The sequence below is a fragment of the Aethalodelphis obliquidens genome, unplaced genomic scaffold, assembly GCF_003676395.1.
Source record: "Aethalodelphis obliquidens isolate GAN/ISIS:26980383/991018 unplaced genomic scaffold, ASM367639v1 scaffold6, whole genome shotgun sequence".
NCBI classification, from domain to species: Eukaryota; Metazoa; Chordata; class Mammalia; order Artiodactyla; family Delphinidae; genus Aethalodelphis; species Aethalodelphis obliquidens.
Genome location: NW_020837950.1, coordinates 49409148 through 49424833, shown reverse-complemented (window position 1 = coordinate 49424833; position 15686 = coordinate 49409148). Strand labels below are relative to the sequence as shown.

Genomic DNA, 15686 nt, shown 5'->3' with positions numbered 1-15686 from the left:
CACCGAGCTGATCTCCCTGTGCTGTGCAGCTGCTTCCCACTAGCTATCTATTTTACATTTGGTAGTATATATAAGTCCATGACACTCTCTCACTTCATCCCACATTACCCTTCCCTCTCCCCATGTCCTCAAGTCCATTCTCTACATCTGCATCTCTATTCCTGTCCTGCCCCTAGGTTCTTCATAACCATTTTTTTTTAATGTGTTAGCATATGGTATTTGTTTTTCTCTTTCTGACTTACTTCAGTCTGTATGACAGACTCTAGGTCCATCCACCTCACTACAAATAACTCCATTTCATTTCTTTTTATGGCTGAGTAATATTCCATTGTATATATGTGCCACATCTTCTTTATGCATTCATCTGTCAGTGGACACTTATGTTGCTTCCATGTCCTGGCTATTGTAAATAGAGCTGCAATGAACATTGTGGTACATGACTCTTTTTGAATTATGGTTTTCTCAGGTTGGAGTATATATGTATTCTTAACAGAAGTGTCTGATGCTATGAAAGTATTTCCTAGGGGCATATGACTGTAGTCATCTGAGGGAATCTGTTCAGCAGGAAAGACTATGTTAGTCAAATGATCACACAAAGACATCATTGCAAGTGTGACCAGCTCTATGAAGGAGAGTTGGGCAGTGCTATGAGAGCTTATTTGGGAGCCAGAGGGGGCTTCCCTGATGAGGTGATGCTGAAAATACTGGGTTGGTCAAAAAGTTTGTTTGTATGGAAAAACACGAATGAACTTTTTGGCCAAACCAATACATTCTGAAGGATAGATGAGGGTTAACCTGGAGAGGAGGAAAGAGGATGCCAAGCAACAGTATTAACAATGGCTTGTTATGGGAGGGAACTAGTACCAAGTCTCAAAGAGGACCTCTGTTGCTAGAGGCAAAGAGGGAGGGAAGTTGAAGAGGGAGAGAGCCTTCTGGGTGGGTGGCCAGGCTAACCTGTTTTCCAGGGCCGTCCTGGTTTATTGGTGTGACCATTAATCACCCTCTTTCACTCTCACAGTGTCCCAGTTTGGGTGATAAATTATATGATACGTGGGTCATGTCAAGGAGTTTGCTCCTTAATATCAAATCAATAGGAAGCCATTGAAGAATTTTAAGCTGGGCAAGGGTGATATAATCAGATTTGCAATTTGAAATGATGGCTGCCTTGTGGCTATGGATTTGGTAAGTCACAGGGGATGTTAATGTTTACTAGGAAATGTATCTTTTAGGTTGAATGACTTGTTAAATTTTCTCAATAGCAAGCCAATTCAGGAAAAAAGAAAAATCAGGGAAATACGTTTGATGAAATCGGTTGGTCAGTGGGTACCGACTGCTGGTTCAGTAGCCCCATATAGATGAAGACATTTTATAGTGCGTTTAGTTAGAGCCAATGGCCTGTTTAGATGTGCTTGCCACGTAGTAACACGTTCATATGCTCCCATAGCTGTGGTTAGTGAGATGACCATAAAATGTAACTATTGGGATATGCTTTAGCTGGGACTCTGATCATGTAGAATTAAGAGTCACAAAATTAGCAAGATGATTTTGTCCCAAAGACTGAAAACTGTATGAGGGCCGGATCACCACTGACCTGTTGACAGTTATATCCCCAGCATGTAGCACTCAGGAAAATCAGCTGAATAACCGAAGAAATGAACTACTCCCCTCTACCAAGAACTTTGTTTCCTGAAAATCTTAGGTAGAACATTTGTAAAGCTCCTTAAACATGTATCCCCATTGGCTTAGAGTCTCTGACTGAAGACTTAGGTCAAGATTATAGAGGTAAAAATATTTACCAATAAATCTGAAATGTATTTAAAGAATATATTAATATTTTTTGTTCAGGATGAAAGGTCAGTTTGACATAATATTTTGCTTAGGAGTAGACATGGCAGAATCAGTTTCCATCAAAAAAAATAAAATGAATTAATGCCATGTAGTTTTCATTGAGAGCAAATTTAAAGATGTATCTTCTTCATTCATTTTTTCCAGCATTCCTATCTGGAAAACAAGAACCAGGAAGAAAACTTAATTAAAACTGAGCAAGAAGATATTAAAATTGTTATGATATGAAAGAATCAAATCAGATTAACTATTGTCCTGTAAGGAATTTAGGTGCTATAAATACAGGGCATATACATAAATATTTTAAATAGGATTTAGAACCCTCTAGGAGTATGATAGTAATAAAATGACAGAAACTCATACTGCTTAAATTTGGTCTTTAAAAATTAATGTATTTAGGGCTTCCCTGGTGGCGCAGTGGTTGAGAGTCCGCCTGCCAATGCAGGGGACACGGGTTCGTGCCCTGGTCTGGGAAGATCCCACATGTCGCAGAGCAGCTGGGCCCGTGAGCCATGGCCGCTGAGCCTGCGCGTCCGGAGCCTGTGCTCCGCAATGGGAGAGGCCACAACAGTGAGAGGCCCGCGTACTGCAAAAAAAAAAAATAAATAAAATAATGTATTTAAAAATGTCTCTTCTAAAAAAGAAAACTAAATGTGAAAATCTATGAAAGAGAAAATCTTCAACTACTGGGTTAATATCTAAACTGTGAGAAAATTGCCAACTTTTAGCGCCTGTTATTAGTTTTCCCTTTCCCGTTATTTATAAAATAACAAATCTTATGTCATAATCTCTGCAGAGTGCCCTCTGTTCTCCCAGTGGTCTCTGAATGTTCATTTCTCCTTGTGCTAACTGCAGTCTGGCTTTCTCTTGAGTGTGCTATAGCACTGGACAGTGCTGGCTGTTTTCTCTGTCCTCCACATAACCCTGAACCTGGTGGTGCACAGGTGTTTTCTTGTTCTTCACTACTTTTACATAACCACTGTTAATACCTCCTCCCTCAGTGCCCCACACCTCCATCTTTCGACCACCCCATCTTTGAACACATTTTCTCAGATTACAGCATCCTATACTACTCAGGGCCACAGTTTCCCACCATTGTCTTGGTACACCTACTCATTTATTGTGTTATATAAGAGCTGACTTACTATGTTCTCTCCTTCCCCACTTCTAACTATCACTGTTGATGGCTTTAATTAGTCATGTAGAATTGTCTGTGTCACATCCTGGCCTCTCACAAGCTGTCTTCTTTCTTTCAACAATTTTTTCTTCTACTCCAGGGGTCAGCAGACTTTTTCTGTAAAGGGCCAAATAGTAAATATTTTCATTTTCATGGCAGTAGGGTCTTTGTTGCAGCTACTAAACACTGCGGTGCTAGCTTGAAAGTGCCATCGTTAATATATCAACAAACTGACATGGCTGTGTTCCAGTAAAACTTTTATTTACAAAAACAGGTGAAAAGCTGAGCAGGGACTTGAAAGAGATGAGGCAGTGAACCATAGCTGGGGAAAAAGAGTTCCAGGCAGAGGAGACAGCAAGTGCAAAGACTGAGGCAGGAGTTTGCCCCCAGTTCTTTCTCCAAAGGCAACAAAGAGGCCAGCGTGGATGGAGTGTAGTGAGCCAGGGGAAGAGTGGTTGTAGGAGACGCCAGGCAGATAAATGGTGGGGACGGAGATGGACTTTGTGGGACCTCGTAGGCCATGAATAGGATTTTGGCTTTTACTCAGAGGCAGTTGGAGAGCCATTGGAGGGCTCTGAGCAAAAGGGCAATAATCAGACTTTAGTCTTAACAGGATTATTCTGGCCACTGTGGTAAAAGGAGAATGAGGGGCAGGGTAGAAACCTAGAAAAATTTTTTTCCTTATGTATTTTGAAGGACTTGCTATCAGATTGGATTTTCAGCATCAGAGAAAAGAGTCAAAATTACACTGAGGTTTTTTATCCTGACCAACTGGAAAGATATGAAAGACACTGGATAGAGCAGGATTTAGGGAGAAGACTGAGTTCTTTGGGCTTGTTTGCTTTGAGACGTCTATGAGGCAAGCAAATGCACCAGATGTTTGAGATGTCTGGCACTCATTATAACTTCCTTGATTTCATGATAAATGGGCAATTATTCTTTACTTTAAAAGAAGAATCATTGACCTAGGTGAACTAACTGTTCCATTGAGGGCTTAACCAAAGTCATATTACCAGGTACCTTGTGCTTACTGGCACTGACTAGTATACCAGTGCCTGTAGCTATATATATTAATATCCTTTATTATTCCAGTGATATCCAACTCATGAATAAGTTCATAAATAACTTTTATGTTTTTCCTCGATTTTGAGCCTAAGATTAGAGTATGTTCTTTTTCATGTGCTTCATGTTTGTGTATATTATCCAGAGGAAATAGAGTGATATCTTTAAGTACTTTCAGTATAAAAATAGTTATTGAAAAATATTGAGAAAACATAATACGAATACAGTTTTACATTGCATTTTTAAAACATTTTAGTAGAATTTTAAACTCACCTAGTTCCTGCTTATGGAGTGAATCAAGTTTGGAAAAATACTTTATGCAAGAAATGAATTTTCAGAAAGGGGTTTGAAAGATGAGAGCATTTGGGCTGGTGTATCTCTAGGGAAAATGCAGTTGCAAGTGTTAAGATAATATGGTAGTAAGTTGCAAAGAGAGGATGATCTAATAAGTTTTCTATTTATTCTGTTCTCCAGGGCTGTTGTCAGAAAAGCAACGCATCTGCCCAGTACATTTTTGAAAAGGACTTATTTTTAATTTGTCAAGATAAACATTTTAAGTTTTCTCTCTAGTTGTTTGTTAAAAACAGATCCAAAATAAAATGAAGTATGTTTTAAATTTAAATGTGTTGGAATGTTGAAGAAGGAAAAGTCTTAAATGTAGGGGATTATATTCAACCTTGTATTGGTAATGAATGTATTGTTTATTTCCCATACTTTTTATTAGCTATAATCATCCAGAAATAGAGAAATGTAGAAACTTAGAGTTGGAAAGGATCTTATAGGATCCTCTTATAGAATCATGGGACCCAGTGCTTATCAAGCATTTTTCTGTGATCTGTAGTTTTTTTTTTTTTTTTTAAAGTGTGCTCTATATATGTATAAAACTCAAACAGAAGTTTCCCAAAGCTTTAGTGGTTACCTGAAATATGAAATGCACTTCAGTATATTTTATTATTTTCAATACTGCCTTGATTTGCACTTAAAAAAAAATCCTTATCTGGTCCATTCTTTGGCATGATACAGACTCCTTCTGTGTGATAGTCCTAGTTTATCATAAATAACATAGCTTTTGATTAATCTTAAAATATAGTTAAATACTGTACTACTTTAATCATTTAATGTGTTGGTTTCTTGCTGGTTAAATATGGAGCCACCGGAGCAGCCTGGTGGGCAATTAGCAGCAATAGGGCTTTTCTTTTTGACCCAGATTATAGCAGGCAGAGTGGTAAAATGGTACTGGAATCGACAGTGGGTATTATAGTGGTGCTATTCAGGTAAGAGCAGAGGAATTACAAATGGGCATTTTTTGTCTACTTCACCAGACACTCTTACACATTTAATACATAGTATATAGGTGTGTGCATTTTGTATAAACTCAACAGAAGGACGGTATTAGCTCAAAGCTCTGTTAGGTCCTTATAATTAAAGTACAGTGTGAAAGTGCACCATCTAGAGATTTCTTTAATATGCAAGTCATCTGATGACAATTGCTTCTCTTCCTTTCTTCATATTCCTATTGTTTAAGGATATCCATGAGTAATCTCTGATTAGCTTTATATAAGTATTAGAAGATGGAATAGCAGAAAGATATGGTAAGAAGAGAAAAATGAAGAAAGTTGGAATCACTTATTCAAATATATAAAATAAATGATATTGATGCAGAATTGAAAGAGGAAAACTTTTTTAAATAAAGGAAACTTGAAATGATTACTAACTTTTCCAAGAAGTGAAAATGTGCAAAAAGGTAATCTCAAATGATTTTTCAAAGAAAACAAAGACTATTTCTAGATATCACTTGGTTTAGTAATAAGTCTGTCATTTCCTGTCACATATATAATTTTATTAAAAATGAGCAGGAAAGGCTATTAAAAGAACTATTCATTTACTTGTCTATTTCATTAAACATCTCTGAAATTCTATATTTAGTCATTTATGACTTTCATGCAAAAGAATTGATTGTTCTCTCATGTTCTTTTGGTGTCATGTGATCAGTGTCAAACTATATGGTGGCCATATAGTTTGCAGTTATTAGTCATTTCTCCTCACTTTTACCATCTTCCCAGGTTGTAATTCTCCCAAGTAATAGATATTTTGACCAGCCAGAAGCTCCTTTGAATAATATGAGCTTGTAAATAGATCTGGACTGTTAGAAGACATTGTGATTTCTTCTAGTCAGCCCTGTTACTAACCTGATACTGTAGATATTGAAGCTAATCTAAACTGGATTTAGGATTAGCTTCAGGAAATGAGGTGATAATTTGAGAATAAGGATGGAGATCATGGTCAGCTGAGTTGATATGCTTTGACTTTCATGATTGATCTTGTGTTCCAGTGGCTTTTTTTGTGTATTTTAAAAATAGTTTTAAAATGGGTGGCATTTCCCACTGAATTTTCATGTAATAATTATGTTTGCTTTTTTCAGAAAGTTCTTAACTTTAATAACTTTTTCATATTAGCAATGAATTGCTTTTAAATATAATTTAATGTTAATATTAAGTTTACAAAGATTTTCCTGTCACTTCAGAAAAAATATTTGAAATTTTATTGAAACAATTTTTTGATTTCTGGTACTAAAGTTATTTTCATTTTTGAGTAGTGGATAGTGGCTTATTTGGTATTTATTAATGGGTCATATCGCTCAGTATATTGTCAAAATATGTATCTCTTATGCAACTTTAGAAATTTCTGTGTTCAAATATCTAAAATTAGAACAAACTGTAGTTTCTGTGTCTGATCAGTTTGCCTTAGACAGCTAAGTCAAATTTCCAAACTTTTTATGCCCAAATTTTAAAAGTTTCTTGTTAAGACAAGTTAAGAAAATCAAAATATAAATGCTCTACTACCGACTTTGACAATAACAACAAAAGAAATATCTATATATCTTTATCTGCTTATCTTAATACTTAATTTAAAATAAAATAAACTATATATGCATGGCTTCATATTTCAAAGAAATAGAGTGCATATATTTTTCAAATACACACAACCTAAATTATTATTATTATTTTTTTTTGTGGTACGCGGGCCTCTCACTGTTGTGGCCTCTCCTGTTGCGGAGCACAGGCTCCGGACGCGCAGGCTCAGCGGCCATGGCTCACGGGCCCAGCCGCTCCGCAGCATGTGGGATCCCTCCCGGACCGGGGCACGAACCTGTGTCCCCTGTATCGGCAGGCGGACTCCCAACCACTGCGCCACCAGGGAAACCCCTAAATTAGTATTTTTATACTGGGGAGATTTTTTAAATGGTGTTGCTTTATTAAATGTATTACTCATGTTATAAGAAATAGAGGTTAAGGAAAACAGAGCATCTATACAGGTTTACCTTCAGTTTTCTAGAAATGTTAGTTTTATTTTGAGTTTGGTTTTCAGTGCTTCTTTGTTTACTATCTGAAAAGTTTTCTCTCCAGAAATGACCAGGTTTGTCACAAAAGAGCCAGGAGTAATGGTTGAGGTGAAATTTCTCTCTAGAGTGTTGCCATTTGATTGTTATAATGTCTGAAACTAGTAAATATATATATATATATATATATATATATATATATATATATTTATATATATTTTAAGTTAACAAATGAACTCAACTTTGGCATCCCTCTTTTGTGAAGGCTTGACACATTGCATGGCCTAACTTGGCTAATGCTTGCTCTAGCTGTGAAATATAATTAACTGCTGATGAGAATATAAAAAGTATCTGACTTAAATGCTGCCATATTTGCATCCCAGTATGTGAATCAAACCCAGCTACCTCAATCCTTGCAACATAGCCAACTAAAAATGCAAAATCTACCTCATTTCTAACCAGGAGTATTGCTTAGAGCTGAGAACCAGTGATTAGAGGATGCAATACAATCTGTTCTGTATGAATTACTGTTAGTATTATGATAACACTGGCAGCATTGCCCTACTATGTTTAGTTTTAGGGATTTATACTAACTCTGTCATTCAAGAGAGAGAGGAAAAGGATTAGGCCTTGGGTCAGCTAAACTTTGGAAATATTTTAGCCTCAGAAGCACCTTTTTCCCCATTATAAATCGCATACTTAATGTCTTAGAATTTAAATGTTTATCCTAGATAACTGTTACACTGTTTAGGTTTTTGAAAATGTGTACGTATTTATCCCAAGTAAAGATGATGCTAGTTTTTTTCCACTGTATCATAACAAAATTTATTCAGAATTAATCTTACCTGGTCAAATGGCTGGTTAGAAATAGTGGAGATTATTTTAGAATGGTGTGATGCAAAAGGATTGAACTTGGTCAGGCGGTTTTTGTCTTTAACCATTATCATGTACTTGCTGACAAAATGCTGTTGTGAAACTGGTTTTGACCCCAAACAATGTATGTGTTTGATTATCAGGCTTGAGCAACTCTTGACTTGTTCAAAAAATAACTTACTTCCAAATGATGATTAATTCCAAATATTAATAAGGTAGTGGTAGTCAGACTAAGAAAACTTTATTCCAGATATAACCAGAAATTAGTACTGCTTCTCCACTTGTACCTGAAATATCCACCTCTGTTTAGCTCTATAACTCTGATCTGAAAACCTGAGATCTCATCTCCAATTGAAGATTTTACCTTGAGACAATGTGAGAAAAAAGTGGTCACTTCCTCCAGCTCACGTTGTGATTTTTGCTTTTCATTTTAACTTTGATAGCATGGAAATCCACCTTATTTTCACAGAGTAACTGTCTGAGTTCTTCAAGTAGCCATACCATTATCTGAACTCATTTAAACACAGGTTGTGTTACAGCTGCTCAATGAGATATTTGTGAGTCTGTGTCATATAAGAAAGCCAGTGAGTTATCACCCATGATCTGGCTTTCCTTACTGTGCTGAATGACTGAGCAGAAGACTCATCATTGAGCTAAACTTTTGATTTTCTTTGGTGGCATAAGTTTAAGCAAAGGTAGCAGGCAAGTTAAACTCATGACTGCAGTGTAAGCACACAGCAGTCTCCCTCTCATCTTTAGTGTCACTCTGAATTTATGGATGAAGCATGTGATCTCTGATACTGGCAAATTGAAGAATACCCTTCACACAATTAAAGTTACAGGAGAATTATTTGCATAGCAATCCTTTTGTTTCAGACATATATAAGTATACTGAGCTTTGATGAAAATGTTTGTCTAAAAAGTGGGGAGAATGCCTAGCACCTGGTATAGTAAATGCTCAAAACCAATTTTATGAAAGACTGTCTACTATTTGCCAAGTCTCTGTGAGGGATGCAAAGACTTAGGAAATATGGTTCCTGTTTGATAGTGTTGATGAGAAAGAAACTCTGTGTCCTGATGAAAGGACAGGTATTAGAGTTCGTTAATAAGAGCAAAATAGGCTGCATCCATAATTCAAAGGTGACACTATGAGAAACAAATAAGATAAGGAAAGGGATGCTGCAGCGTTTACATTCCGCGTGCTCTAGAGACAAATAGAGGAGCTCAGACTGAGCTGCAGTGGCCACACTCCCAGATGCCTGCATCATGGGCCCCCTTCTCATGTTCATGGTAACAGAAAACTTACATTTTACAAATGATAATCCATAATTATAGGTGAAGCAAAAGCCTCTCTTTCTCTACTTAGGAGAAATTTCTGGAGAGGAATTCAGAAAAGATTTTAATAGTGAGCCAAGGATGACATCTGAAGGGGATGGAATTGGATTGTAAAGAATGGACATTCTATTATGTCTGTGACCTTGGGAATGTCATGGGTACTACAAACTCCCTTTGTGGATTATAGTAGCTTGTGTGCCCATCTAAGTGTTCTTTTGAATCCACATTTTCCATATTGATGGTCATCACTGCATGGGGAAAGTACTAAGGACTGGTCGTAGTAGAAATCATGATCCTTTTTTGGTGACTTTTCAAAAGCATTTGTGTCCTATGAGTTTGTTGCTTTTCTTGGCCTCCGTTGCTCCCAGTGAAGGCCAAGGCCCCGTAAGTGATTGGATACTTAGGAAGTTTACCATCTAAGGGAGTCAGGGGGCTTAGGCAAAAATAAATAGCAGGAAAAAAAAGTAAGTGAGTTTTACACGTGTGGTTATTTTGCAGTAAACAGTGAGTGCTTTAAATTCAGAAGAGAGAAACTTTGGTTTGGGCTAGTTATCACTGAACGTTTAGCTCACTGGAAAATCTAAAGTAGTGTTCATATGCTTAATACTAAATCTATTAAAGTAGATTATTTTATTAAAAGTCCTAGATTATTTTATTAAAAGTTCTAGTTTATTAAAAGTGGGCTTCCCAGGTGGCGCAGTGGTTGAGAGTCCGCCTGCCGATGCAGGGGACACGGGTTCGTGCCTCGGTCCGGGAAGATCCCACATGCCGCAGAGCGGCTGGGCCCGTGAGCCATGGCCGCTGAGCCTGCGCGTCCGGAGCCTGTGCTCCGTAACGGGAGAGGCCACAGCAGTGAGGGGCCCGCGTACCGCAAAAAAAAAAAAAAAAAGTTCTAGCTGTACGTTTTTGGCTGATGATTTGGTAAATAGATTTTGGTGACTTTCTCTTAGAGATAGCATAATAAAAACTGTTTCGGCTGGCTGGAGAGTGCTATATAGAAGTTTCCCAGATAAAAGGGAGAGGAAGAGGCATGGAGTCCATTTACTAGACTCTTAAGACCTGGACTAGGATATTAGCAAAGGGAATGACAAGGAAGAGACTGTCAGTGGAAGAATTGCTGGAGCCTGGTAACTTTGGACATATGGAGATAAAGCAATTATTGACTTTTATTTAGTTTTCACGTGGCAATACGCGAATTATTTTACTTGTATTGTTTTATTTAATATTCTCAACCGTTTTATAAAATATAAGAACTGTTATCATTACAAGTTAATTAATTTGCTTAAGATCACACAGTTAATAATTATCAGAACCAGAACTTAAACCTTGGGTCTGTCTGAACCGAAGCCTTGCCATAAAGGATGCTGACTCATCAGAAACTAAAATAGTGTTGCTAACATTTTAATTTAGGAGACAGATGCCTATTAAAAGTCTTGGCTCAATGTTGATTGTTGGCATACATATAACACAGACTTTCTTCTCTTTTTCCTTTTGTTTTAGTGCGACTTCACGACAGCATATCGGAAGAGGGCTTCCATTACTTGGTGTTTGATTTGTAAGTACAACATACTTTGTGTTTGTTTATTTTTGCTGTCTATTTGAAGATCTTGAATTAAGGGTGATTTTTCTCCAAGTTACAGTCCAAATGAATGACCCTATAATATTTTTAAATGTTCTTCAAATTACATTCAACTCTAATTCTTTTGAAATGAGGCGAATGCTCAGCAGTGTTTATTTAAAATTTAAGTTAATCTTCATAAGGGAAACAGTTATGAGTCTGTTTCTTTTGGGATTGTTCATTGTGATATCATAAGTAGTTCTCGGTTTTACCTTGGGGTACAAAGATGGCTGATTATACATAAGCATAATTTTCCATTGAATTTTTTTGAAGTGTTTGTAACCTATTATATAAAAAGAAGGCTCAAGGACCCTTGAAGTTGGTTAATTCAGGGGTTCAACAACATCACCAAACTCCCATCTTTTACCCCAGCTCACTGGCTTTGTTCTCACACTGGCATGGTTCAAATTATTACATGGAGACATGGTAATTTATAGTGGAAGACATTGTCTCTCTCTCTCTTTTTTTTAAGAGTGAAAAATTCACCTAGTAAGCCTCCCATTTTTCATCTCATTGGCCAGGGCTAGGTCACATGCCTACCCCTCGCCAATCACTGGCAGGGAGAATGGAGTCATCAAGATTGACTTAGACTAATCAGGATTTATAAACCAAGCTTCTATCAATAAGAATGAAGGGAAAACAGTGCTTTTGGGGAGCAGTCCACAGCATCCCCTCTGGCTGGATGGGGTATAGTGAGACAGGCCATACACATTGCTGCTAGGGGTTAAATAAGAACACACTTTCTGAAAATCAAATTGATACTCCATATCAAAAATGTCCATTTCATTTAACTTAGTAATTTTCCTTCTCAGAACAAAGTACAGAGAAAGTATTACCCTAAATTCAGATAAAGTTTATACTGAAAGCTGTTTATTGCATTGTCCTTTATAGTGGGAAAAAAAAGAAAACCAACTTATAAATCCAATAATGGAATCAGTTGCATAAATACAGTACATTCATATGATGGACTTCTCTGTAGTATTTAATGTGATATTTGGGGAATAGATAAGAAAAAAATTATTATTTCATGTAAAATGTGTCTAATGACAGGTTAGTACTAAGTTTGGTTAATTCAGCCCTCCAATGATGTCATTAAGAAACCAAGTTCATTCCATCTTTCTCTGTGTTCTTTGTAGTATGTGGGTTTGTCCTCACCCTCAGGTTCCCCTTAATGTTCTCAAGTTTGCTGCCTCATTTTCAGGTATCACAGTGACTTCCAAAGGCAGAAGAAAAGGAAAGATTAATCCCATTGCATATATTTTTATGTATAGGGAAAACCTTTCCCAGCAGTCCCTCAGAAGATAGCTGATAATGAATTATTGTTTAGAATTGCTTCTCATGCACATGTCTGAACCAAGTAGTAGTAAAGGGGATAGAATTACAGCAATTGGCTTTGACCAATCATATATTCAATCTGTAGCAGGAAGGGAAGTCTTGCCTGTTGGATAGGCAACCAAACATGTCTGCCATATTGGTGTTCCACATACTTGCTAGAGAATAGACACTAAATCTCTGGATACGCACAGTCCTACTGCACAAGGTTCTTTCCACAGTCACATTCCATTCATGGCTTGTTCATGTGGCTGTAGGTTGGCAACACTCCAAGTTGCACTAGTTCTTCTTTTCAAGTCTTTCTCAAAGCTCATATTTTCACTTTTACCGTTGTTTTTTCTTGATGTTCCAGCATTCCTTCTTTTATTATTTCCTTTCTTTAAGAATTTCCTGTAGCTATTCGTTTAGAGTATAGATGTGCTAGCAACAGATTCTGTTTTCCTTTTCTGAGACTGTCTTTATTTCCTCTTCATTTGAGAAGGATATTTTTGCTAGATATAAAACTCTAGGTTAACGGTAATTTTCTTTCAATGTTGGGCCAATTCCTTCTGGATTCTTTTGTTTTTCATAAGAAATCTTCTATCATTCTAGTTGCTTATCCCCTAAAGATAAGGTATTATTTCTCTCTGGCTGCTTTAAAAAATGTACCTTTGTCTATAGTTTTTAGAAGTTTGACTATGGTGTGTGTCTTGCCTTGAATTTCTTAGAGTTTATCTTATTTGAGATTCACTTAATCTCTTGAGTATATAGATTTATGCCAAATTTAGGAGATTTTTAGACGTTGTTTCTTTGATTGCTTTTTCAGCCTCACTTTCTCTTCTCCTTCTGGAACCCTGATGACATGAATGCTAGATCTTTTGTTATAGTCGCATAAGTCCCTGAGACTCTGTTCAATTTTTTTTTTTTTCCCCCGGTACGCGGGCCTCTCACTGTTGTGGCCTCTCCCGTTGCGGAGCGCAGGCTCCAGATGCGCAGGCCCAGCGGCCATGGCTCATGGGCCCAGCCGCTCCGCGGCATGTGGGATCTTCCCGGACCGGGGCACGAACCCATGTCCCCTGCATCGGCAGGCGGACTCTCAACCACTGCACCACCAGGGAAGCCCCTCTGTTCAATTTTTTAAAAATTTATTTTATTTCTTTTGTTCAGATTGGGTAATTTATATTCTCTTTTCAAGTTCACTTATCCTTTCCTCAGTTGTTTTCCATTCTGCTGTTGAGCTCATCAGTTGAGTTTTTAAAATTTTATTAGCTACTGTGTTTTTATCAGTTCTACCATTGACTTTTGGTTGTTTGGTGTATCCTCTATTCCTTTGTTGAGACTTCCTACTTTTTTTTCATTTAAGTGTGTTCATAATTGTTCACTGAAGCATTTTCATTATGGCTGACTAAAAAACCTGTCAGGTAATTCCAACAGCACTGTCATCTTGGTATCTGTTCATTGTTTTTTCTCATACATATTGAGATTATCCTGATTCTTGGTATGATGAGTGATTTTGTATTATATCCTGGACATTTTGGGTATTATGAGACTCTGAATTTAATTTAAATCATCTTTTTAACAGTCCTCCTCTGATACCACAATGACAGAGGTGAGGAGGTACCATCTTATTACTGACAGGTGGGGGTAGAAGCCCAGGTTTCCTACTCAACCCCAATTGACGCCCCTGGGAAGTACCTCTTTACTGCTGTGCAGGGCTGAGAGCACAGGGTTTTGGTTTTTTTTCTTTATTTAGTGAGAGAAATGCCTCCACCCCATTTTTTTAGACATGTGATTTCTTGATAGGTCTAATTTGTCAGATCTCCTTTACAGTATAATCAAGGGTATGGCATTATACATTGGGATATGTCCTTCATGCTGTGATGAGTACTAGAATTAAAAAAAACACTTTTGCTAATGCTCATTACCTAAACCACCATTCAGAACTGGGTTTATTTTTTAATTTAATTTATTTATTTTTAAAATGTATTCATTTTATTTATTTTTATTGAAGCATAGTTGATTTGCAATATTATATTAGTTTTAGGTATACAGATTGTGATTCAGTATTTTTATAGATTATACTCCATTAAAAGTTATTACAAGATAATGGCTGTAATTCCCTGTGCTATACAATATATCCTGTTGCTTATCACGTAGTAGTTTGTATCTCTTAATTCCTAACCCCTAATTTGCCCCTCCCCCTTCCCTCTCCACTTTGACTAATTGGGTTTAATCACAGCTCAGTCAGAGAGAAAAAATTTTTTCTCTACCTTCTTATGTTCAATGCATGAAGGCATGTGAGTTAAACTAAGAAAAGATAGTGATTAACAGGAGAAAAGGCACAACATTTTTATTAATATTTATGTGCACATGAGCTCACAGCAGAGAAGTGAAATTGGAAGAAGCAATTAGACTCAGGGTGTCAACTCCTTGTCTTAGATGGTAAGAATTGCTTAGATGGAAGCAGACACCTTCCTCAAAGGGAAATTTATGTCCTGCTTTTAGGCAGATTAAGGGCATGGAGTGGAGAATTCTTCCTGTATTTGCTGATTCTCACTTGCCTTTAGCTCAATATAATCCTTATGCCAAAGTGGCATATTTTGGCAGGGCATATCCTGATCCCCTTCAGCTCCAAAAAGCGATTCAGTGTTAGGCCAAATATAAAAGAAAGAGGCATCCTTCTTCCCATGCCATGCCGCTTTTCCACAGTCATCAAGTTATTTATATCCATGTTTTAAATATTATAGATTTTTAAAGGTAAGATTTCCTTTACTAAATGCAGGGAATGATAAGAATCACATTGTTTATAATAACGTTTATTTTTAAAGTGCACCATTTTTTAAAAAATTCAGCACTTAGTGATTGGTGCAGAACATATAAAGAAAGCATTTCATTTGAAAACAAAATAAGATTTTTAATTACAGTGGATCATATCTGAAGCAATGATATTTGTTTGTGCTATTAATGTCTCTGAAACCAAAATGTAGAGTTTACGTTTGAACCATAGTAACATGAGAAATCTGCTGTTATTTTGAAATCTGTTGCAATTATTCTTCAATGTTTAAAGTTTAAGAGGAGAGTTATCAGTAATTCTCATCAAAATGCTCTTCCAGTAAATGAGATTA

General features: G+C 36.8%; 1 protein-coding gene across 10 annotated transcripts in view; it reads left to right on the top strand.

The window, feature by feature from the left end:
- Positions 1 to 15686, top strand: part of CAMK2D (calcium/calmodulin dependent protein kinase II delta) — a 292904-nt gene that overhangs the window by 132513 nt on the left and 144705 nt on the right. For all 10 annotated transcript variants that reach the window (XM_027103580.1, XM_027103579.1, XM_027103576.1 and 7 more), the window contains one exon: positions 11133 to 11187. In XM_027103580.1, coding sequence (XP_026959381.1) covers positions 11133 to 11187 — 55 coding nt within the window. The remainder of the gene's footprint in view (positions 1 to 11132; positions 11188 to 15686) is intronic.